Genomic DNA, 25,199 nt, shown 5'->3' with positions numbered 1-25,199 from the left:
GAAGGTGTTTTACGGGTGTTTTGATGTTTTGGGTTGTTTGAGGATGTTTTGGGGTGTTTGGTGGTGTTTGGTGTTTTACAGGTGGTGTGTTGTGGGATGTTTTGAGGTGTATATTAGTGGTGTTTTGGGTGTTTTGGTGTGTTTTGAGGTGTTTTAGGTATGTTTTGAGTGTGTTTTGTGTGCATTTAGGGATATACTGTGAGAGAGAGAGAGAGAGAGAGAGAGAGAGAGAGAGAGAGAGAGAGAGACGCCATGAATAATTAAATAACACACACACACACACACACGCAATATCCCCATACACATAACATATTTTCCCTTTTTCTACAGTAATTCCTAGATACCCGCCCCAGGACACCCCAGCTCACCCCGGTACACCCCAGTAAACCCCAGTACACCCCTGCACACCCCTGCACCACCACACCCCAGGGAAACACGAGGAAACGGACGGAAAAGAGAAAAATATGAGAGAACCTTATTTTTCGTGCTTTATTCTGGCTAGGCTGGAGTCATTGTTATTTATTTTGTTATTTCTCATTTATTATCGGTTGTTGCTTCTCCTCCTTTCGTTCAGTGGTGGGGGAGTGTGTCTTTTATTTTCGCTCAGTTCTGTTTTCTGTTTTCCTGGTGTTGTTTTTGTTATTTTTCATTTTTTTTGTTGTTTTATTTATTTTTTTAGTCAGCCACGCTCAGCTCAGCCGCCCGAGTTTCGAGAGACAACGAGCTTAAAATAAATAAACCAGTGCAATATTTTTCGTTTTTATTTTATTTCTGTCCTGTTATCACTAGCACTGCTCAAACTGTACTAGGAAACAAAGGAAAAAATAAATAAATAAAACTGTACTGGAAAAAGGAGAAAATTGTATTAGAGAAAGAAAAAAAAGATTGATTGATTGATACATTCATTGTTGAACTAATAAATAATTACAACAAAGGAGGAGGATGGGCCTTGCCACCCCCTCCCCCCCCTGGACCAAGACTTCAGGTTAAAGTATGAAGAATGTAACAGTGGACAGTATACACAACAAGAATACAAGTACTTCAATAAATAAATACAGATATTCTACACCTTATTGCCTAAGACATCCTACAGTCTGGGAGCAAACTGAGGATATTCCCTGAGTATATCCCTGAGGGTGGCAGAGTCTAGGAGATGGTCAATGAGGCTGTACAAGTCACGCTGACCTTGTGGCCTAAATTTAGCAATGAGAGGACATTCCATGATATAGTGACGCAGAGTGTGTCCCCTTGGTGCAGCACACAGCACACAGCACACACCAGGAGAAGCACTGACTTCCCAAAAGTATTTGTAGCCTAATCTGAGCCTCATTGCCACCCTGTCATGTGATGCAGTGTGTCTCCCGTAGGTGTAAGCACAGCTCTGGGAGACACGTGCATAGTGAAGACTAGTGCTACTGCCCCTATGGCAACAAAGCTCCAACTGATCACTAATGCTACTTTGTACAAAGTCCTTAATGCTACTCTTAACATAACCCAGAGTGTGCTCAGTGCCAGGGTCCACTGTGTCATCTTGTAGGGCACACTGAGCAAGGTGGTCTGCTTTTTCATTTAGCGGGATACCCACATGAGAGGGTATCCAGATGAAATGGACCGTGGCACCAGCACCTTCTAGGGCGTGGATGAGATCAAGACACTTATTAACTAGATCGCAGTCCATGGGGAGGTGGATTGAAGGGCGTACAATGCAGCCTGACTGTCAATAAAGAAATATACATTCTTATGGAGAGGCGCCACAATGTGGAGCGCCTCCAGTACAGCATACAGTTCTGCTCTAGTGGAAGACATGGGTGCAGGGAGCCGCCTGGAAACCTCAGTGTCAGTGTAGAGACTGGCAGAGATGTAGTCACGGATGAACAGCCCACATCCAGACCTGCTGCCATTGACTGACCCATCACAATAAACATGAATAGCCTGAACGTGTGGGTACTTGGACAATTTAGTCATGAACATGTCTTGCAGCACATGAGGGAGCCAGTCCCTCTTGGGCTGATGCAGTGTGAGTGAATATCAACACTGACACGGTGAGGGTTCCAGGCGGGTTGCAGCGGTGACATAACAACGTTAATACAAGCCTCAGCTACACCTACACTTGTCAGTACTCCCAAGATCTTCCTGAGGTATGGTGTTGTAGGAGTGCGAGGATCATGATACAGCCTGGGGGGGGGGGTCAGTGATCCCTTTAGAGAGTCAGAGCCCGTGCATAGCATCCGACTAATTGTGCGACAAGTAATTTCCTGTACCCTACACATAATACTCGGCAGGTGCAGTTCACCTGTGAGGACTTCAATCCGTGCAGTCCTGGGGCATCCAAACATTATCCGCATAAAAAGATGATAATTTCTGAAGGTGTGAGAGACCACGAGCTTAAAATAAATACTAAAGGAATATTTTTTTCTTTTATTTTATTTCTGTCCTATTCTTACTAGCACTGCTCAAACTGTACTACAAAACAAAGAAAAATAAATAAATAAAGCTGTACTAGTAAAATGAGAAAAAAATTATTAGAGAAAGAAAAAAAAGATTAAAAAAAGATGATAATTTCTGAAGGTGTGAGAGACCACGAGCTTAAAATAAATAATAAAGGAATATTTCTTTTTTTTATTTAATTTCTGTCCTCTCATTACTAGCACTGCTCAAACTGTACTACAAAAAACACAAAGAAAAATAAATAAATAAAGCTGTACTTGAAAATGATTAGAAATTGTATTAGAGAAAGAAAAAACGATGAAAAAGAATTATGAAAACTATAAATCAAACATTCTAAATCGATTAATATAAAAAAAATATAGAAAAAAAATTTGCACAAGAGGAAAATAAATTGTACTAGACGAATAAATAAATAAATAAATAAATAAATAAATAGTTTCATTAATTAATCAAATGAGAAACTACATCAATGAGAGAGAGAGAGAGAGAGAGAGAGAGAGAGAGAGAGAGAGAGAGAGAGAGAGAGAGAGAGAGAGAGAGAGTGCAAGGGTGAAGGAAACATTTGGTACAATCTAGATCCATTTATTTCACAGACAAAAATATTCAAATAATCTTATAAATACAAACACACTCAAATCCAAACACTGCCCAAACAAACACACTCAAATCCACACACTGCCCAAACAAACACACTCTAATCCACACACTGCCCAAACAAACACACTCAAATCCACACACTGCCCAAACAAACACACTCAAATCCACACACTGCCCAAACAAACACACTCAAATCCACACACTGCCCAAAAAACACACTCAAATCCACACACTGCCCAAACAAACACACTCAATCCACACACTGCCCAAACAAACACACTCAAATCCAAACACTGCCCAAACAAACACACTCAAATCACACACTGCCCAAACAAACACACTCAAATCCACACACTGCCCAAACAAACACACTCAAATCCACACACTGCCCAAACAAACACACTCAAATCCAAACACTGCCCAAACAAACACACTCTAAACTCACAAAAAAAAAAAAAAAATGAAAATTAGACTTGATAAATTGAACTAAACATTTTGAACAACATTAATAAACATTTAAAAAACATTATTTCCTCTACAAAAACACAAATAAATAAATAAATAAATAAAATAATAATAATAATACTTTTCTATACAAAATTTAGACTTAATAAATTGAACTAAACATTTTGAAAACATTATTTTCTCTACAAAACCACAAAACACACTCAAAATAAAATAATAATGATAATAATTTCCTATATATAAATTTACACTTGATAATTTGAACTAAACATTTTCAACATTTTCTCTACAAAAACACAACAAAACTTCACAAATCTAGACTTAACAATTTATTTAGCATTTAACACTCAAAATAAATAATAATAATAATAATAATAATAATAATAATAATAATAAAACTTTATCATTAACATCAACAAACACAATATTCCTACGTACTGGCTACTTCCATCAACTCTGTAAGGGGACTGGCGACTCAGTGGGCCTTCTTTTCTCTTTTCTTTATATTTTTTGTAAGCCTTGACCAGTCCTACTTTATTATATCAAAATAAAACAAAATTTGATATATACTGCATAGAAAAACGAAGATTACGCTGCCGACGAGCCTAATGGATAATGGGAAGGTGGATACTGGCCCTGCTGTAGCACCGATGTATATACAACTACAGGAAATACACCTTTAAAATACCTTCAATTAAACACATAGACAATATTATCGCTATCATTATTATTACAAGTCTTTTTTTGGAGAGTTTAATCATCTATAGACTCAAAAAAGGCGATTGAACACTACAAATCTATACTGAAGTTGTTTTTTTAGGTAGGTTCAGTCATCTATAGATTCAGAAAAGGCGATTTTAACCCTACAAATTTATTCTATTCTTTTTTTAGATACTGGCCCTGCCGTAACACCAAAGTATATACAACTACAGGAAATACACCTTTAAAATACCTTCAATTAAACACATAGACAATATTATCGTTATCATTATTATTACTATCATTTCAAGTCTTTTTTGGAAAGTTTAATCATCTATAGACTCAAAAAAGGCGATTGAACACTACAAATCTATTAGGTAGGTTCAGTCATCTATAGTTTCAGAAAAGGCGATTCGAACTCTATAAATTTATTCCAAAGTAGTTTTATTTAGATACTGGCCCTGTTGTAGCACCGATGTATATACAACTACAGGAAATACACCTTTAAAATACCTTCAATTAAACACATAGACAATATTATCGTTAGCATTATTATTACTATCATTACAAGAGAGTTTTTGGTGGATTCAGTCATCTATAGTTTCAGAAAAGACGATCTGATCCTATTAATTTATACTCAAGTTGTTTTTTAGGTAGTTTCAGTCATCTATAGACGATTTGATCCTATAAATCTATACTGAAGTTGTTTTTTTAGGTAGTTTCAGTCATCTATAGTTTCAGAAAAGGCGATTTTAACCCTACAAATTTATTCTATTCTTTTTTTAGATACTGGCCTTGTTGTAGCACCAAAGTATATACAACTACAGGAAATACACCTTTAAAATACCTTCAATTAAACACATAGACAATATTATCGTTATCATTAGCATTACTATCATTTCAAGTCTTTTTTGGAGAGTTTAATCATCTATAGACTCAAAAAAGGCGATTGAACACTACAAATCTATACTGAAGTTGTTTTTTAAGGTAGTTTCAGTCATCTATAGTTTCAGAAAAGGCGATTTTAACCCTACAAATTTATTCTATTCTTTTTTTAGATACTGGCCCTGTTGTAGCACCAAAGTATATACAACTACAGGAAATACACCTTTAAAATACCTTCAATTAAACACATAGACAATATTATCGTTAGCATTATTATTACTATCATTTCAAGTCTTTTTTGGAGAGTTTAATCATCTATAGACTCAAAAAAGGCGATTGAACACTACAAATCTATTAGGTAGGTTCAGTCATCTATAGTTTCAGAAAAGGCGATTCGAACTCTATAAATTTATTCCAAAGTAGTTTTATTTAGATACTGGCCCTGTTGTAGCACCGATGTATATACAACTACAGGAAATACACCTTTAAAATACCTTCAATTAAACACATAGACAATATTATCGTTAGCATTATTATTACTATCATTACAAGAGTTTTTTGGTGGATTCAGTCATCTAGAGTTTCAGAAAAGACGATCTGATCCTATTAATTTATACTCAAGTTGTTTTTTAGGTAGTTTCAGTTATCTATAGACGATTTGATCCTATAAATCTATACTGAAGTTGTTTTAAGGTAGTTTCAGTCATCTATAGTTTCAGAAAAGGCGATTTTAACCCTACAAATTTATTCTATTCTTTTTTTAGATACTGACCTTGTTGTAGCACCAAAGTATATACAACTACAGGAAATACACCTTTAAAATACCTTCAATTAAACACATAGACAATATTATCGTTATCATTATTATTACTATCATTACAAGAGTTTTTTGGTGGATTCAGTCATCTAGTTTCAGAAAAGACGATCTGATCCTATTAATTTATACTCAATTTGTTTTTTTAGATAGTTTCAGTCATCTATAGACGATTTGATCCTATAAATCTATACTGAAGTTGTTTTTTAGGTAGTTTCAGTCATCTATAGATTCAGAAAAGGTGATTTGAACTCTATAAATTTATTCCAAAGTAGTTTTATTTAGATACTGGCCCTGTTGTAGCACCGATGTATATACAACTACAGGAAATACACCTTTAAAATACCTTCAATTAAACACATAGACAATATTATCGTTAGCATTATTATTACTATCATTACAAGAGAGTTTTTGGTGGATTCAGTCATCTATAGTTTCAGAAAAGACGATCTGATCCTATTAATTTATACTCAAGTTGTTTTTAGGTAGTTTCAGTCATCTATAGACGATTTGATCCTATAAATCTATACTGAAGTTGTTTTTAGGTAGTTTCAGTCATCTATAGTTTCAGAAAAGGCGATTTTAACCCTACAAATTTATTCTATTCTTTTTTTAGATACTGGCCTTGTTGTAGCACCAAAGTATATACAACTACAGGAAATACACCTTTAAAATACCTTCAATTAAACACATAGACAATATTATCGTTATCATTAGCATTACTATCATTTCAAGTCTTTTTTGGAGAGTTTAATCATCTATAGACTCAAAAAAGGCGATTGAACACTACAAATCTATACTGAAGTTGTTTTTTAAGGTAGTTTCAGTCATCTATAGTTTCAGAAAAGGCGATTTTAACCCTACAAATTTATTCTATTCTTTTTTTAGATACTGGCCCTGTTGTAGCACCAAAGTATATACAACTACAGGAAATACACCTTTAAAATACCTTCAATTAAACACATAGACAATATTATCGTTAGCATTATTATTACTATCATTTCAAGTCTTTTTTGGAGAGTTTAATCATCTATAGACTCAAAAAAGGCGATTGAACACTACAAATCTATTAGGTAGGTTCAGTCATCTATAGTTTCAGAAAAGGCGATTCGAACTCTATAAATTTATTCCAAAGTAGTTTTATTTAGATACTGGCCCTGTTGTAGCACCGATGTATATACAACTACAGGAAATACACCTTTAAAATACCTTCAATTAAACACATAGACAATATTATCGTTAGCATTATTATTACTATCATTACAAGAGTTTTTTGGTGGATTCAGTCATCTAGAGTTTCAGAAAAGACGATCTGATCCTATTAATTTATACTCAAGTTGTTTTTTAGGTAGTTTCAGTTATCTATAGACGATTTGATCCTATAAATCTATACTGAAGTTGTTTTTAAGGTAGTTTCAGTCATCTATAGTTTCAGAAAAGGCGATTTTAACCCTACAAATTTATTCTATTCTTTTTTTAGATACTGACCTTGTTGTAGCACCAAAGTATATACAACTACAGGAAATACACCTTTAAAATACCTTCAATTAAACACATAGACAATATTATCGTTATCATTATTATTACTATCATTACAAGAGTTTTTTGGTGGATTCAGTCATCTAGTTTCAGAAAAGACGATCTGATCCTATTAATTTATACTCAATTTGTTTTTTTAGATAGTTTCAGTCATCTATAGACGATTTGATCCTATAAATCTATACTGAAGTTGTTTTTTAGGTAGTTTCAGTCATCTATAGATTCAGAAAAGGTGATTTGAACTCTATAAATTTATTCCAAAGTAGTTTTATTTAGATACTGGCCCTGTTGTAGCACCGATGTATATACAACTACAGGAAATACACCTTTAAAATACCTTCAATTAAACACATAGACAATATTATCGTTAGCATTAGCATTACTATCATTACAAGAGAGTTTTTGGTGGATTCAGTCATCTAGAGTTTCAGAAAAGACGATCTGATCCTATTAATTTATACTCAAGTTGTTTTTTTAGGTAGTTTCAGTTATCTATAGACGATTTGATCCTATAAATCTATACTGAAGTTGTTTTTTAGGTAGTTTCAGTCATCTATAGTTTCAGAGAAGGCGATTTAATCCTATAAATTTATACTACTAAAGTTGTTGGGTTTTTTTACATATATAGTTTCAACATTTATAGATTCAGAAAAGGGGATCTGACTCTATAAACATACACTAAAGTTGTTTTTTAGATAGTTTCAACATTTATAATTTCAAAAAAGGGAATCAGACTCTATAAACATACACTACAGTTGTTTTTTTAGAGTTTCAGACATTTATAGATTCAGAAAAGGGGATCAGATTCTATAAATATACACTTGTTGTTTTTTTAGTTTCAACATTTATAATTTCAGAAAAGGGGATCAGATTCTATAAATATACACTTAAATTGTTTTTTAGATAGTTTCAACATTTATAATTTCAGAAAAGGGAATCTGACTCTATAAACATACACTAAAGTTGTTTTTTAGATAGTTTCAACATTTATAATTTCAGAAAAGGGAATCAGACTCTATAAATATACACTTAAGTTGTTTTTTTACAGTTTCAACATTTATAGATTCAGAAAAGGGGATCAGACTCTATAAATATACACTTAAGTTGTTTTTTTACAGTTTCAACATTTATAGATTCAGAAAAGGGGATCAGATTCCATAAACATACAGTAAAGTTGTTTTTCTTAGTAGTTTCAGCCATTTATAGATTCAGAAAACATTAAAACACACACAAAAATAGATCAAAAATAAAATCCAATAAAACACGGGCCATTATTGCCACAACCACCGTCAGTACCAACACCTCAACGCATTATTTTACATCCAATCCTCTATAGACGCAGAATTTTGAGTTTCAATTCTCTACAGGCGCCACAAAGGTAATCTAATCCTATCTTAACACTATTTTGTTCTGTTTAATACTACTGAAGACATTTTATCATAGTTTTACATTCTATACAAACTTTTACAACATTTTTTTTATAAAGCATTGGATCCTTCTAATGTACGTTTTTGGGGTATTATATGGCATTAAATCCTCAATATTTCACAATTTTTGGCATTATAAAGCATTGGATCCTTTTGCCACGTCATTTTTGGGTTATATGACATCAAATCCTCCATATATTACATTTTGGTATTATAAAGCATTGAATCCTTCTAATATACTTTTGGGGTATTATATATTATGGCATCAAATCCTCCATATAATACGATTTTTGGTACTATAAAGCATTGGATCCTTCTAACATACGTTTTTTGGGGTATTATATGGCATTAAATCCTCAATATTTCACAATTTTTGGCATTATAAAGCATTGGATTCTTTTGGTATGTTTTGGGGGGTTATATGACATCAAATCCTCCATATGTTACGATTTTTGGTACTATAAAGCATTGGATCCTTTTACTATACATTTTTTGGGATACTACATGGCATTAAATCCTCAATATTTCACAATTTTTGGCATTATAAAGCATTGGATTCTTTTGGCACATTTCTCTGTTATATGACATTAGATCCTCCATATATTACGATTTTTGATATTATAAAGCATTGAATCCTCTAATATTATGTTCTTTGGAGGTATAAGGTATCCAATCCTTTTCTAACACTATCCAATCTTAATTTACAGTCTTTGAATGCATTATAAGCTACACAAACCCTTTTAACTTAGTCTTTCGGATTGTAGGCTTTCTAATCCCTTATAAAACACATTCTTTGAGGTTAAAAGCTACCCAATCCTACTTAACATACATTATAAGTTATCTAACCCTCTTTAGCACACTCTTTGGGATTAAATGTGATCGAATCCTCTTTATAATACGTTCTTTCAGGTTATAAGCGATCCGACCTTATTTAATAGACATTCTTTGGGATTAAATGTGATCGAATCCTCTTCAAAATACACTCTTTCGGATTATAAGCGATCCGATCCTATTTAACAGACATTCTTTGGGATTATAAGCTACCCAATTCTACTTAACATACATCATAAGCTATCCAACCCTCTCTAGCACACACTTTGGGATTGAATGTGATCGAAACCTCTTTGAAATACGACTTTTGGGGTTACAAATGATCGAACCCTCTATGAAATACGTTCTTTAGGATTACAAGCTATCCAACCCTCTTTAGCACATTCTTTGGGATTATAAGTGATCGACCTCTCTTTAAATACGTTCTTTAAGGTTTTAAGCGATCTAACCCTCTTCACCATAAATTCTTTGGGATTATAAACGATCCTATCCTTTTCTAACACAAGTCCTTAGAGTTACAAGCGATCTAATTCCATTTAACATATAGTCTTTGGGATTATAAGGTATCCAACCCTTTTCTAATACAAGTTATTTGGATTATATGCGATCTAACTCCATTTAACATTTTTTGGGGATTATGAACGATCTAACCCTTTTCTAATACAAGTTCTTTGGGTTACAAGCGATCCAATCCTATTTAACAGACATTCTTAGTGATTATAAGGTACCCAACCCTTTTATAATACAAGTTCTTTGGGTTATAAGCGATACAACCCTATTTAACATACATTCTTTGGGATCATAAGGTATCCAACTCTTTCTAATACAAGTTCTTTGGGTTATAGGCTATCCAACCCTGTTTACTATCAATTTCTTGGATTTATAAGGTATCCAAACCTTTTCTAATACAATTCTTTGGGTTGTAAGTGATCCCATCCTATTCAACACACATTCTTTGGGATTATAAAGGATCCAAACCTGTTCTACTTTTGGTTATAAGCGATCCAATCCTATTCAACACACATTCTTTGGGATTATAAAGGATCCAAACCTGTTCTACTTTTGGTTATAAGCGATCCAATCCTATTCAACACACATTCTTTGGGATTATAAAGGATCCAAACCTGTTCTACCATCCCTATTCAACACACATTCTTTGGGATTATAAAGGATCCAAACCTGTTCTACTTTTGGTTATAAGCAATCCAATCCTATTCAACACACATTCTTTGGGATTATAAAGGATCCAAACCCATTTCTCATAAAGTTCTTTGGAAATAGAGCACCTAGTCTTAAGATACGACCATATACATGCATTGAACACCACTTTAGAGGGGAATCAAATGCTATACGTAGTTAAATAAGGCACAATATAGCGTTCTAACTTATATAAGGCATTGGATCCCCTTTAGGTGGTGTAGATAAGGCACTATTATGAGCAACGCTGGATCCTCTTTTGTTAGTAAGAGTCCCATTGTGAGTCACGTGACCAGGGAAGAGAAAGTGAAGGGAAAATTGATTAAAATATTACGAGGAATTGATGGGAAATGTTATAAAGAGATGAAATATGACGAAAATTGATGGGAAATGTTATAAAGAGATGAAATATGACGAAAATTGATGGGAAATGTTATAAAGAGATGAAATATGACCAAAATTGATGGGAAATGTTATAAAGAGATGAAATATGATGAAAATTGATGGGAAATGTTAAAAAGAGGTGAAATATGACGAAAATTGATGGGAAATGTTATAAAGAGATTAAATATGACCAAAATTGATGGGAAATGTTATAAAGAGATGAAATATGACGAAAATTGATGGGAAATGTTAAAAAGAGGTGAAATATGACGAAAATTGATGGGAAATGCTGAAAATAGAGATGAAATATGACGAAAGCTGATGGGAAATGTTATAAGGAGACGAAATATGACGAAATTTGATGGGAAATGCTGAAAATAGAGACGAAATATGATGAAAATTGATGGGAAATATGAAACAAAAAAATAAATAAGGCAGAAATTGATGGGAAATGTCAGAGATGAAATATGACGAAAATTGATGGGAAATGTTATAAAGAGATGAAATATGACGAAAATTGATGGGAAATCCTGAAAACAGAGACGAAATATGATGAAAGCTGATGGGAAATGTTATAAGGAGACGAAATATGACCAAAATTGATGGGAAATGTTATAAAGAGACGAAATATGATGAAAGCTGATGGGAAATGTTATAAAGAGATGAAATATGACCAAAATTGATGGGAAATGCTGAAAATAGAGACGAAATATGACGAAAGCTGATGGGAAATGTTATAGAGACGAAATATGACGAAAATTGATGGGAAATGTTATAAAGAGACGAAATATGACGAAAATTGAGGGGAAATGTTATAAGGAGACGAAATATGACGAAATTTGATGGGAAATGCTGAAAATAGAGACGAAATATGACCAAAATTGATGGGAAATATGAAACAAAAAAATAAATAAGGCAGAAATTGATGGGAAATGTCAGAGATGAAATATGACGAAAATTGATGGGAAATGTTATAAAGAGATGAAATATGACGAAAGCTGATGGGAAATGTTAGAATGAGATGAAATATGACCAAAATTGATGGGAAATACTGAAAATAGAGATGAAATATGACAAAAATTGATGGGAAATGTTATAGAGATGAGATATGACCAAAATTGATGGGAAATGCTGAAAATCGAGATGAAATATGATGAAAATTGATGGGAAATATGAAACAAAAAAATAAATAAGGCAGAAATTGATGGGAAATGTCAGAGATGAAATATGACGAAAATTGATGGGAAATGTTTGAAAGAGATGAAATATGACGAAAGCTGATGGGAAATGCTGAAAATAGAGATGAAATATGACGAAAATTGATGGGAAATGTCATAAAGAGATGAAATATGACGAAAATTGATGGGAAATGTTATAAAGAGATGAGATATGACCAAAATTGATGGGAAATGCTGAAAATAGAGACGAAATATGACAAAAATTGATGGGAAATATGAAACAAAAAAATAAATAAGGCAGAAATTGATGGGAAATGTCAAAGAGATGAAATATGACGAAAATTGATGGGAAATGTTAGAAAAAGATGAAATATGACGAAAGCTGATGGGAAATATTAGTTAAGAGATTACAAACGACGAAATTTGATGGGAAATATGAAAAAAGGCAGAAATTGATGGGAAATGCCAAAAAAAGAGATTAAATAAGACGAAAATTGATGGGAAATGCTGAAAATGGAGATGAAATATGACGAAAGGTGATGGGAAATGCAAAAAAGAAGATTAAATACGACGAAAATTGATGGGAAATATGGAAAAAAGGCAGAAATTGATGGGAAATGCCAAAAAAAGATTAAATACGACGAAAATTGATGGGAAATATGGAGAAAGGCAGAAATTGATGGAAATGCCAAAAAAAGATTAAATACGACGAAAATTGATGGGAAATATGAAAAAAAAGGCAGAAATTGATGGGAAATGCCAAAAAAAAGATTAAATACAACGAAAATTGATGGGAAATATGAAATCGAAAAAAATAAATGACAAAAATTGATGGGAAATGCCAAAAAGGGATTAAATACGACGAAAATTGATGGGAAATGCTGAAAATGGAGATGAAATATGACGAAAGGTGATGGGAAATGCAAAAAAAAGATTAAATACGACGAAATTTGATGGGAAATATGAAAAAAAGGCAGAAATTGATGGGTTCCAATCCTGTCCACGGTCTACAAGTGCATGGGTTCCAATCCTGTCCACGGTCTACAAGTGCATGGGTTCCGATCCTGTCCACGGTCTACAAGTGCATGGGTTCCGATCCTGTCCACGGTCTACAAGTGCATGGGTTCCAATCCTGTCCACGGTCTACAAGTGCATGGGTTCCAATCCTGTCCACGGTCTACAAGTGCATGGGTTCCGATCCTGTCCACGGTCTACAAGTGCATGGGTTCCGATCCTGTCCATGGTCTACAAGTGCATGGGTTCCGATCCTGTCCACGGTCTACAAGTGCATGGGTTCCAATCCTGTCCACGGTCTACAAGTGCATGGGTTCCAATCCTGTCCACGGTCCGATAGATGAAATAAAGGAGGAAAGATTGTCAAGAAACCCCGTGGTACAGTGGAACCCTGCGTGCTTTGCGGTCCGAGCACACCGGTTCGAATCCTGTCCACGATCAGAGTGTAGGTTGGGCTTTCTCACTCCGGGCAATGGTTTCCTATCGGGTGTGCTTTGAAATAGGAGATGCCACAAGACGAACCCGTTTAGAGATTCAAGAGGTCTATAAGTGCACCCGTTCCAACCCTGTCCACGGTCAGAGTGTTGGAGGGGCTTTCTCACTCAGGGCAATGGTTTCCTAGTGGGTGTGCTTTGAAATAGGAGATGCCACAAAACATACCCCTTTAGAGCTTCAAGGGGTCTATAAGTGCACCCGTTCCAACCCTGTCCACGGTCAGAGTGTTGGAGGGGCTTTCTCACTCAGGGCAATGGTTTTCTAGTGGGTGTGCTTTGAGATAGGAGATGCCACAAAACGTACCCATTTAGAGCTTCAAGGGGTTTACTAGCACACCAGTTCGCATCCTGTCCACGGTCAGAGTGTTGGAGGGGCTTTCTCACTCGGACAATGGTTTACTATCGGATGTGCTTTGAGATAGGAGGTGCCACAAAACGTATCCATTTAGGGATTCGAAGGGTCTCCAAGCACACCAGTTCACATCCTGTCCATGGTCAGAGTGTAGGAGGGGCTTCCTCACTCAGGGCAATGGTTTCCTATCGGGTGTGCTTTGAGATAGGAGATGCCACAAGACGAACCCATTTAGGGATTCAAGAGGTCTATATGTGCACCCGTCCCAACCCTGTCCACGGTCAGAGTGAAGGAGGGGCTTCCTCACATGGGCAATGGTTTCTTATCGGGTGTGCTTTGAGATAGGAGATGCCACAAGACGAACCCGTTTAGAGATTCAAGAGGTCTATAAGTGCACCCGTTCCAACCCTGTCCACGGTCAGAGTGTTGGAGGGGCTTTCTCACTCCGGGCAATGGTTTACTATCGGGTGTGCTTTGAGATATGAGGTGCCAGAAAACGAACCCATTTAGAGCTTCAAGGAGTCTCCAAGCACACCAGTTCGCATCCTGTCCACGGTCAGAGTGTTGGAGGGCTTCTCACTCAGGGTAACGGGTGTGCTTTGAGATAAGTGCCCATAAATCCCGGTCAACACCCAACATGGTATTGAAAAATAATAATAATAAATAAATAAATAAATAAATAAAATAGAATAGAGAGTTGCAGGTGATAAGGCATTGGATCCTCTTTGGGTGGTGTTGATAAGGCACCATTATGAGCGAGATAGAGCGTGACTAGGCATTGATGGGGCATTGAAGGGGCACATTGGGACATTAAACACAACCCCTTCAACCTCCCCACCCCAACCCTTCCCCTCCCAAACCAGCCCCTTCACTCCCAAAACAGCCCCTTCAGTCCACAGCAGTCTTCAGTCCCAACACAGCCCCTTCAGTCCACAGCAGTCTTGAGTCCCCAAACAGCCCCTTCAGTCCACAGTAGTCTTAAGTCCCCAAACAGCCCCTTCAGTCTACAGCAGTCTTGAGTCCCCAAACAGCCCCTTCAGTCCCAACACAGCCCCTTCAGTCCACAGCAGTCTTAAGTCCCCAAACAGCCCCTTCAGTCCCCAAACAGCCCCTTCAGTCCCAACACAGCCCCTTCAGTCCAAAGCTCCATGCAGCAGCTGTTTGGTCCCCTCATAGGCCACAAAGAGGGCTCCAGTGGCAGGGAAGGTGCGCAGAACTGTCGGACCCAACCCATTGTACAGTGCTGAGAACCCTAGGAGAGGCAGAGAGAGGGAGGGAGAGTGAGAGAGTGGAAGAGAGTGAATGAAATGCTTTGCTCCCTCTAACCATCACTGCTTTCCAAAGGTAGTGGTGTTTTTAAGGGTGTTTTTGTGGCTCTGGTGATGAGTTGGCAAGATTTCTGGTTTGTTAGGAGACTGTGTTGATAACCTGCCTAGTTGTTTGTCTCTCTGGCCTTGGTGAGTGAGGTGTGTGTAATTCACCCAGCCAGTCTTCTCCATTAGGGTTGATTCACACCACAGGTTCCATCGTGCTCCACTCTCGCTCTGCATTTCAGTGTAAGTGTTCACACTGGTGGGAACGCTTTGCTCTTGCTCCAGTCCTGATACAGTCAAGAGATATTTTGACTGGAGCGAGACCGGACCGTTGCAGCCAGCGTGAACTAGCAATGGTCCGCTCCAGTCGCTCCAGTCGTGATTCAGCCTTTATGTGGGGAAATGTTTCTGCCTTTCATCCTATGGAACATGGAGGATCACAAGACAACACTACAATGGGATCACACAAATGGTGGATGAATAACCCATTAGCCCATTAGCCCATATATACATACATTTATTGCAAAAAATATGCAAAAGTTAATTACATCTTGTGGTTTTCATCCTCAATTGTTTAGAGTATTTTTTTTCCAATGTTCCAATGTTCATTCTTAAGTAGTTGACAAATTTAGTGTGATCATCAATACAATGAGAATATAAAGTGTGGAACTCTCCCTCTCTCTGTGTTTCAGCATGGCATCAACCCACAGCCTCCTCATTTTCTGCTTTCTTTCTTTGTCTTCCTTAAGTGGAGTGGCGATCACTGCCAAACCACGTGGAGAACAGTCACTCATCCTCACTCACTGGTGGTGTGACTTCCACTAGTGTTCAAGGAGAGGAAGGGACGGGACCAATAGCGGACCAGACATGTGAGTGCACCAGGACCTTGACCAGAGCGAGACTGGAGCAATAGTGTGGATCAAGCCTTATGGAGCTCATAGACCAATCTTAGGGTGGGACTGAGACCACAACACACTCCACACACCGGGACAGCGAGGCCACAACCCCTCCAGTTACACCCCGCACCTATTTACTGCTGCCTCAACACACCCTACACATTAACCCCTTCAGTAGCGTGATGTGTTTCCCTATTCCTTGTGGTGACTATTTGGTGATTTTCTACAGCTTCACAAGCTCATGTGGGGGATTAAAATGGTGAAGACTGTGGCCATTAATCATCTGCCCTCCATACACCCTTGCTAATGTCAATAAAATGGTCTAATGGTGCACAAAACTCAATTAAAATGGTGAAGACTGTGGCCATTAATCTTCTGCCCTCCATACACCCTTGCTAATGTCAATAAAATGGTCTAATGGTGCACAAAACTCAATTAAAATAGTGAAGACTGTGGCCATTAATCTTCTGCCCTCCATACACCCTTGCTAATGTCAATAAAATGGTCTAATGGTGCACAAAACTCAAGGTAAAAATGTGTCCCAGTACTGAAGGGGTTAAGAGATGCACCCATTTGCCTCGCTACACCCGGGACTCGAACCCAGGCCTTCTCAGTTGTGGGCCGAGCGTGCTAACCACTACACTGTGCGGTGTGTGTGTATGTGTGTGTGTGTTTACTTATCAACATAATATCTTAATTCAACCTTATATATGAAAACCACTCACACTACTACTACTACTACTACTACTACTACTACTACTACTACTACTACCACCACCACTCACCTTCCTTCCTGACAATATCCATGACCACAGTTCTCATTGCTTCCTTGGATCCAGCCACCTGTATCCGCGATTTTGCCACATCCGCTGGGAATATAGCCACCCACAGCACCACACCCGCCACACCGCCACAGAACAGGGTGCGGGTGAAGCCTGGGGGAGTGCCAGAGCAGGTGAGAGAGGGAGAGAGTGAGAGAGAGTGCAAGAAAGTGAGTTTTTTTAGCGAGAAGTTAAAAAAATGTTACGTTTTTGTTAATTTTGGGTGATTTATGGTTTTGCTGACAAACGTACAGACACACACACTTACACGCATACAGTTTAGGATGTGGGGGAAGCCTGGGGGAGTGCCAGAGCGGGTGAGAGAGAGAGAAAATGAGAGAAAGTGAGAAAAAGTGGATATTTTTAGAGAGAAATTGAAAAAAAATGTAATGTTTTTTGTAATTTGGTGGTGATTTATGGTGTTTTGACGTACACACGGACAGATGCACTCACACAGACACAGATTAGGGTGTGGGGAAGCCTGGGGGAGTGCTGGAGTGGGTGAGAGAGAGAGAGAGAGAGAAAGTGAGAGAAAGTATTTAATTTTTAGCAAGAAGTTAAAAAAAAAAGTGATAATTTTGTTGTTTTTGGGGTGATGTACAATGTTTTCGACGTACACACGGACACACACACTCACACAGACACAGATTAGGGTGCGGGGGGAGTCTGGGGGAGTGTGAGAGTGCGTAAGAGTGCGTGAGAGTGAAAGAGAGTGCGTAAATGCAAAAGAAAAATATGATAATCTTTGCAAAATCTTTTACTTTCACACACTAAAACACTCACACACTCAAACAGACACACACACAGACACAGGTAAGGGTGCGGAGGAGTCTGGGAGAGTGTGAGAGTGTGTGAGAGTTAGTGAGAGTGAGTTAGAGTGCATAGGAAGACAAGAAATGAAGAAAAAGTTTAGACGTTATGAGCAAAATCACACACACTCACACACTTAAACACTAACACACTCAAACAGACACACACACAGACACAGGTAAGGGTGCGGAAGGAGTCAGGGAGAGTGTACGAGTGTGTGAGAGGCAGTGAGAGTGAAAGAGAGTGCACAGATAAACAACAAACACACACAAACACACACACACACACAAAACACACAACCAGAGACACACACACGCACACACACTCACCGATCTCCTCTTTAGTCTTCCCTGGGGGGGTGAGGAGGGCGCGGGAAGCCTCGTACCCCGAAGAAGAAGAAATAGCCCGGCATTTCTCGCAAAAGTCGACGTCAAACCTCGGAACAATCCTGCGATACCTTCTTGTTGTAAAATCCTTCTTGTCAATTTCAGAGGTCCTATACGCTCCTGCAGGGGGAAGGACTGAGTATAGGGGTGTGTAGGGGTGTGTAGGGGGAGTGTAAGGGTCTCAAGGGGATGTGTAGAGGGTGTAGGAGGGGTGAAAACAGAGCATTATGGGTAAGAATGGTGTGTAGGCAAAAAACTACTAATACCTTTACAAATATTCTTCTTGTTAACTTCATGGGCTCTATACGTTTCTGTAGGGGTGTCTAGAGGTGTGTAGGGGGTGTAGGGTGTGTGTAGGGGTGTAGGAGGTGTCTAGGGGTGTGTAGGGGTCTAGGGGGTGTGTAGGGGTGTGTAGGAGGTGTCTAGAGTGTGTGTATGGGTGTGGGGGTGTTTAGGGTGTGTTTAGGGTGTCTAGGGTGAGTCTAGGGGTGTCTAGGGTGCGTAGGGTGTGTCTACTACTACTACTACTACTTACAGGCTCCCTCTGTTCAGCCAGTGCCAGCTCTCTCATAGCCTGCAGTCGACACTTCACTAACTCCGTGGGACACAGCGTCAGGGAGGAGAAAAATGCTGCAAAGAACCCTGCTGTGGCGTTGCTTAGGGCCGACAGGTCCTCTACGCGCTGTGGAGGGATGGGGGGCAGTCAGGGGGGGGCCAGAGAAGGGAGGGCGTGTTAGGTTAAGTAATGGTTAACGAGATATTATTATTATTATTCATTTCTGTTTATTTATTTTTTTCATTCTCTGTCTCTCTCTCTCTCTTCTTTCCTCCATATCTCCCTCCACAAGTTACCTCCATGTGTCTTCTTCCTCACAGGCCTTCCTCCATGTTTCCTCCACCTTCCCTCCAACTGTGACTATCCTATCTTCCTTCCTTGATAGTTGAAAATAGTCGTTTTGTAAGATAGTCAAATTCAAAGACAAGATTTTTTCCTCCAGTACCGTTGATTCTTTCCTCCATATCTCCCTCCACAAGTTACCTCCATGTCTCTCCTTCCTCACAGACCTCCCTCCATGTTTCCTCCACCTTTCCTCCAACTGTGACTATCCTATCTTCCTTCCTTCATAGTTAAAATAGTTGATTTCTAAGATAGTCTCACATCAAAACCTGACATTTTTTTCTTATTTTTCCTCCGGTACCTCCTTTTTTTCCTCCATATCTCCCTCCACAAGTTACCTCCACTTACCTCCATCTACACAGACCTTCCTCCATGTCTCCTCCACCTTCTCTCCAACTGTGACTATCCCATCTTCCTTCCTTCATAGTTAAAATAGTCAATTTCTAAGATAGTCTAACACCAGAACCTGACAATTTTTCATCATTTCCTCTCTATCAGCTCCTCTTCTTTCCTCCATATCTCCCTCCACAAGTTACCTCCACTTACATCCACCTACACAAACTTTCCTCCATGTCTTCTCCACCTTCTCTCCAACTATCCTATCTTCCTTCCTTGATAGTTAAAATAATAGTTTTCTAAGATATTCACATCAAAAACTGACATTTTTTTTTTCTCATTTCCTCTCCACCAGCTCCTCTTCTTTCCACCATATCTCCCTCCACAAGTTACCTCCACTTACCTCCACCTACACAGACCTTCCTCCATGTTTCCTCCACCTTCTCTCCAACTGTGACTATCCCATCTTCCTTCCTTCATAGTTAAAATAGTCAATTTCTAAGATAGTCTAACACCAGAACCTGACAATTTTTCATCATTTCCTCTCTATCAACTCCTCTTCTTTCCTCCATATCTCCCTCCACAAGTTACCTCCACCTACACAGACCTTCCTCCATGTCTCCTCCACCCCTCCACACAACCCTCCACCCACCTTGAACCCCATCGCCAAAACCACAGGCTCGACACAAACAGATTTCTTATTGACAAAACAGAAAGCCAAACACATTCTCTTGGTCTCCGTCACCCCAGAAACACCCCAAAAATCCCCCCTAATCACCTCAGACACCCCCCCCGCTCACCTTAGCCCCTGTCGCCCACGCCACGGCCTTCTGACACACCCCATAGCAGGCAAAAAGGACGGAATTCTCAGCGATATTAGCAGCAAGAGCGGGAACAGTGCCAGCGTAGAGACCCCTCAGTCCGTCCCTCTTGAGTGTGTGGGTGAAGCACTGAGCCATGCCCTGGTACAGTGAGGGAAAGGTCTGCATCTTTACCTTCACTGTGTCCAAAGGCTGCCCCACGTACACACACGCAGCGCCGCCTGGAAGGGTTTAAGGGTGTTTTAGGGTGTTTTTTGGGTGTTTTTGTGTGTTTTGGGTAATTTTGTGGTGTTTTGGGGTGATTTTTGGGTGTTTTCGGTGTTTTGTGCTGTTTTTGAGGTGTTTAAGAGTGTTTTTGAAGGTTTTTGAGATATAATGAGGTAGTTTTAGGGTGTTTTGGGGTGTTTAATGGTGTTTTAGGCTGATTTTGGGTGTTTTGAGTGATTTTGGGTGTTTAGTGGTGTTTTAGGGTGATTCTGGATGTTTTGAGGTGTTTAAGAGTGTTTTCAAGGTTTTGAGATATAATGAGGTAGTTTTAGGGTGTTTTGCGTGTTTAATGGTGTTTTAGGGTGATTTTGGGTGTTTTGAGTGATTTTGGGTTGTTTAGTGGTGTTTTAGGGTGATTCTGGGTGTTTTGAGATGTTTAAGAGTGTTTTGAAGGTTTTGAGATATAATGAGGTAGTTTGGGTGTTTTGGGTGTTTAATGGTGTTTTGGGGTGTTTTGAGTGATTTTGGGGTGTTTAATGGTGTTTAGGGTGTTTTGGGTGTTTTGAGGTGTTTAAGAGTGTTTTCAAGGTTTTGAGATATAATGGGGTAGTTTTAGGGTGTTTAATAGTGTTTTAGGGTGATTTTGGGTGTTTTTGGGTGTTTTAGTGTTTTGGGGTGTTTAGTGGTGTTTAGGGTGATTCTGGGTGTTTTGAGTGTTTAAGAGCGTTTTGAAGGTTTTGAGATATAATGGGGTAGTTTAGGGTGTTTTGGGTGTTTAATGGTGTTTTAGGGTGATTTAGGGTGTTTTGAGTGATTTTGGGGTGAGAGTGTTTTGAAGGTTTTGATATAATGAGGTAGTTTAAGTGTGTTTTGGGATGTTTTTAGGGTTTTAGGGTAAGTTTAAAGTCCACTCTAATTAATTGTGGTATTTTTTCAGGGTTAGTTAAAGTTTTAAGGAATTCAAGGGTCTTTTAAGGGTGTTTTAAGGGATTAAGTTAGGTTTTTAAGGCTGTTTAAGCATTTTTAGGGATTTGAATTAAGTTTAAAGTGTTTATTTTTTTATTTATGTTTTTTGTGGGGTTAGTTGAATTTTTAAGGGATTTAAGGGTGTTTTAAGGGTGTTTAAGGGTGTTTTACAGGTGTTTTATGGGATTAAGTTAGGTTTACAGGGTTTTTAAGGGTGTTTAAGTATTTTTAGGGAGTTTAAGGTAAGTAAGGTTAAGATTTAAGGATATTTTTGGTATTTTAAGGGTTATAATGCAATATCTGGTCAGTTAAGACACTCAGACAGACAGACAGATGGACGCTTACCCATTGTTCCTCCCATAAGGTCAATGAACATGTCTTTATAATGCTGCATGGTTCCTCCTCTTCTTCCTCTTCCTCTTCTTCTTCTTCCTCCTCCTCCTCCTCCTCCTCCTCCTCTTCTTCCTCCTCTTGTTAACTGGCAGACCACCACCACCACCACCACCTGAAAGAGCAATTTATATTAACAGTAGTATTCAAATTTCCATCTTCCACCACCTCTTCTTTCCTCCATATCTCCCTCCACAAGTTACCTCCATGTTTCTCCTCCCTCACAGACTTTCCTCCATGTTTCCTCCACCTTCCCTCCAATTCTGACTATCCTATCTCACTTCCTTCATAGTTAAAATAGTACTTTTCTAAGATAGTCTCACACCAAAAGCTAATTTTTTTTTCTCATTTTCCCTCCACCACCTTCTCTTCTTTCCTCCATATCTCCCTCCACAAGTTACCTCCACACTCCTCCACCTACACAGACCTTCCTCCATGTTTCCTCCACCTTCCCTCCAATTCTGACTATCCTACCACTCTTCTATCATAGTCAAAATAGTCGTTTTCTAAGATAGTCTACCAGATACTTTCCTCCACCACCTCCTCTTCTTTCCTCCATATCTCCCTCCACAAGTTACCTCCACACTCCTCCACCTACACAGACCTCCCTCCATGTTTCCTCCACCTTCCCTCCACTTCTGACTATCCTACCACACTTCCTTGATAGTTAAAATAGTTGTATTGTAAAATAGTCTAACTTTAAAGACATTTTCCCCTCCGCCACCTCTTGTTTCCTCCATATCTCCCTCCACAAGTTACCTCCACACTCCTCCACCTACACAGACCTTCCTCCATGTTTCCTCCACCTTCCCTCCAATTTTGACTATCCTACCACTGTTCTATCATAGCCAAAATAGTAATAGTAGCAATAGTCACCAAGTCTCCTGTCTCACCACCCCCTTCCTGATCTCATGCCAAGAATAGCGTTAACATAAATACCTCTCTTATTTCTACAGATAATGATAGTAATAGTAATAATAGTAGTAAAAATAGTAGTAGTAATAGTAGGAATAGTTACCAGGCCTCCTCTGCCCCTGTCCCCCCCTGTCAGTAAGAAAACACCCGGATTTCCTACGATCAGCTGTTTGGCTCATACGGAAGAGTGCCCGCGTTAGCCATTACAAAAAATAATAAGTAATAATAATAATAATGAGGTTTTTTTGTAATTTTTGCTTCAGAAAAATAAGGTGGTTAATTTTATATGTTATATGTATATACTATAGATAAGGTAGTTAAAATTATGATTACTGAGGGGATGTCGACAAAATGGAGCTCAAGAATACAGTAGGGCTATAAAATATTTAAATTATTTATTTTTCTATCGTCTAAATGCTGATGATAAATAACGAAATTGAAATATAATAAAACATAATATTTTTTCTATGTTTTTAAATATATACTAAAGAAAAAATATTAAAAAGAAATTATTGAGGTAATGTCGACAAAGTAGCAATGTGCAATGGAACATATTTCAAAAGTTAATTAAAATAATGAAATAATCTATTTTACCATCTAAACGCTACTAGAAAAAAAAACTTCAATAAAAATATAAAAATACAACATAATAAAAATTTTCAATGTTTCTTTACGTAGATACCAAAGAAAAAACCGAAAAAGAAATATTATTGAGAGAATGTCGACAAAATAGTAATAATGGATCATAATTCAAAATAGTTTATTGAAATACTGAAAATATCTATTTAATCACCTACTTTATCACAACACAAATACTAATGAAAAAAAAATAACAATAAAAATATAACACAATAATTTTCTCCATATTTCTACGTATACACCAAAGAAAAAAACAGCAAAAAGAAATAATAGAGTAAATGTCGACAAAATAAGCGAGAGGGAGAGAGGGAGACGGGAAGCGAATAATGACCACTAGGATCTTCAAAAATATAACATCACAGTTTTTCTGCATTAAATCATTGAAATACTCGCTAAAATTGCACTAAAATATACATAAAGTGACCACAGACCTCCTACACACCTGAGAGAAGGAGAAAAGTGAGTAAATTAATGTCTAAAAATGATATTACGAGTATTCTAAACAAGTGTGTGTCAATTATGCTGAAATGACTATTAATCATCTCTCTATTACTATTTTTACTACCATTACTGCTACTACTACTGCTATAACTGCTACTATTACTGTAACTACTACTATTGCCGGCTTCATCACGTCTTGCAATTAATATTTAGTATAGTGTGTGTGTGTGTGTGTGTGTCTCTCTCTCTCTCTCTCTCTCTCTCTCTCTCTCGTTCAAATAAGCCAATTATCATGACCAAGAGAGAGAGAGAGAGAGAGAGAGAGAGAGAGAGAGAGAGAATCAGCTGTTTTTATGCTTACACACACACACACACACACACACACACACACACACACACACACACACACACACACACAGCAGTAATAATAGTTGTAATAGAAGTAATTAACAGTAGTAGTAGTAGTAGTAGTAGTAGTAGTAGTAGTAGTAGTAGTAGTAGTAGTAGTAGTAGTAGTAGTATACTTACATATAATCCGAGCGAAGATGCAGTAGTAGTAGTAGTAGTAGTAGTAGTAGTAGTAGTAGTAGTAGTAGTAGTAGTAGTAGTAGTAGTAGTAGTAGTAGTAGTTGTTGTTGTATATCCGTGAGTGAGAGAGAGAGAGAGAGAGAGTGAGAGAGAGAGAGAGAGGGGAAAGCTAGTACCCTTAAGCACTGTAAGAGGGGAACTGAGAGAGAGAGAGAGAGAGAGAGAGAGAGAGGACGAGCGACCGTTTAACCACGAGGCCTCTCTCTCTCTCTCTCTCTCTCTGAAGGGAGTGCTACAATGAAGGAAAGGAGGTCAGAGAGAGAGAGAGAGAGAGAGAGAGAGAGAGAGAGAGAGATTATATTTAGAGAGCAATGCAAAATAGTGCTGAGAGAGAGAGAGAGAGAGAGAGTGAGAATATTAGAGTTAGCTCACATTATGTAAGCTGTCAACTGCGCATAACCTTGGAATGATGCCAGTTACTAATTCTCTCTCTCTCTCTCTCTCTCTC

General features: G+C 38.0%; 1 protein-coding gene and 2 long non-coding RNA genes across 3 annotated transcripts; 1 reads left to right on the top strand and 2 right to left on the bottom strand.

Annotated features, from left to right (window-relative positions):
• Positions 1 to 4,235: 4,235 nt before the first annotated feature.
• LOC123502373 lies at positions 4,236 to 5,594 on the top strand. The gene is made up of 3 exons (XR_006673983.1): positions 4,236 to 4,330; positions 4,587 to 4,924; positions 5,453 to 5,594. It is a non-coding gene; the product is annotated as an uncharacterized LOC123502373 (long non-coding RNA).
• A 3,577-nt stretch (positions 5,595 to 9,171) lies between these two features.
• Positions 9,172 to 12,856, bottom strand: LOC123502369. The gene is made up of 2 exons (XR_006673982.1): positions 10,885 to 12,856; positions 9,172 to 10,829 (listed from the first exon to the last, which is right to left on the bottom strand). It is a non-coding gene; the product is annotated as an uncharacterized LOC123502369 (long non-coding RNA).
• Positions 12,857 to 14,600: 1,744 nt separating this feature from the next.
• Positions 14,601 to 22,283, bottom strand: LOC123502358 (mitochondrial ornithine transporter 1-like). The gene is given in 8 exon segments (XM_045251531.1): positions 14,601 to 15,576; positions 17,319 to 17,468; positions 18,494 to 18,552; positions 18,554 to 18,583; positions 18,585 to 18,670; positions 19,086 to 19,232; positions 20,585 to 20,826; positions 22,124 to 22,283. Coding segments are annotated over 8 exon segments (882 nt in total). The 5' UTR covers positions 22,173 to 22,283; the 3' UTR covers positions 14,601 to 15,457.
• Positions 22,284 to 25,199: the final 2,916 nt, after the last annotated feature.

Source organism: Portunus trituberculatus, chromosome 2, assembly GCF_017591435.1.
Source record: "Portunus trituberculatus isolate SZX2019 chromosome 2, ASM1759143v1, whole genome shotgun sequence".
NCBI lineage: Eukaryota > Metazoa > Arthropoda > Malacostraca > Decapoda > Portunidae > Portunus > Portunus trituberculatus.
Note: the sequence above shows the minus strand (reverse complement) of the source record. Positions and strands in the feature narration are given on the sequence as shown.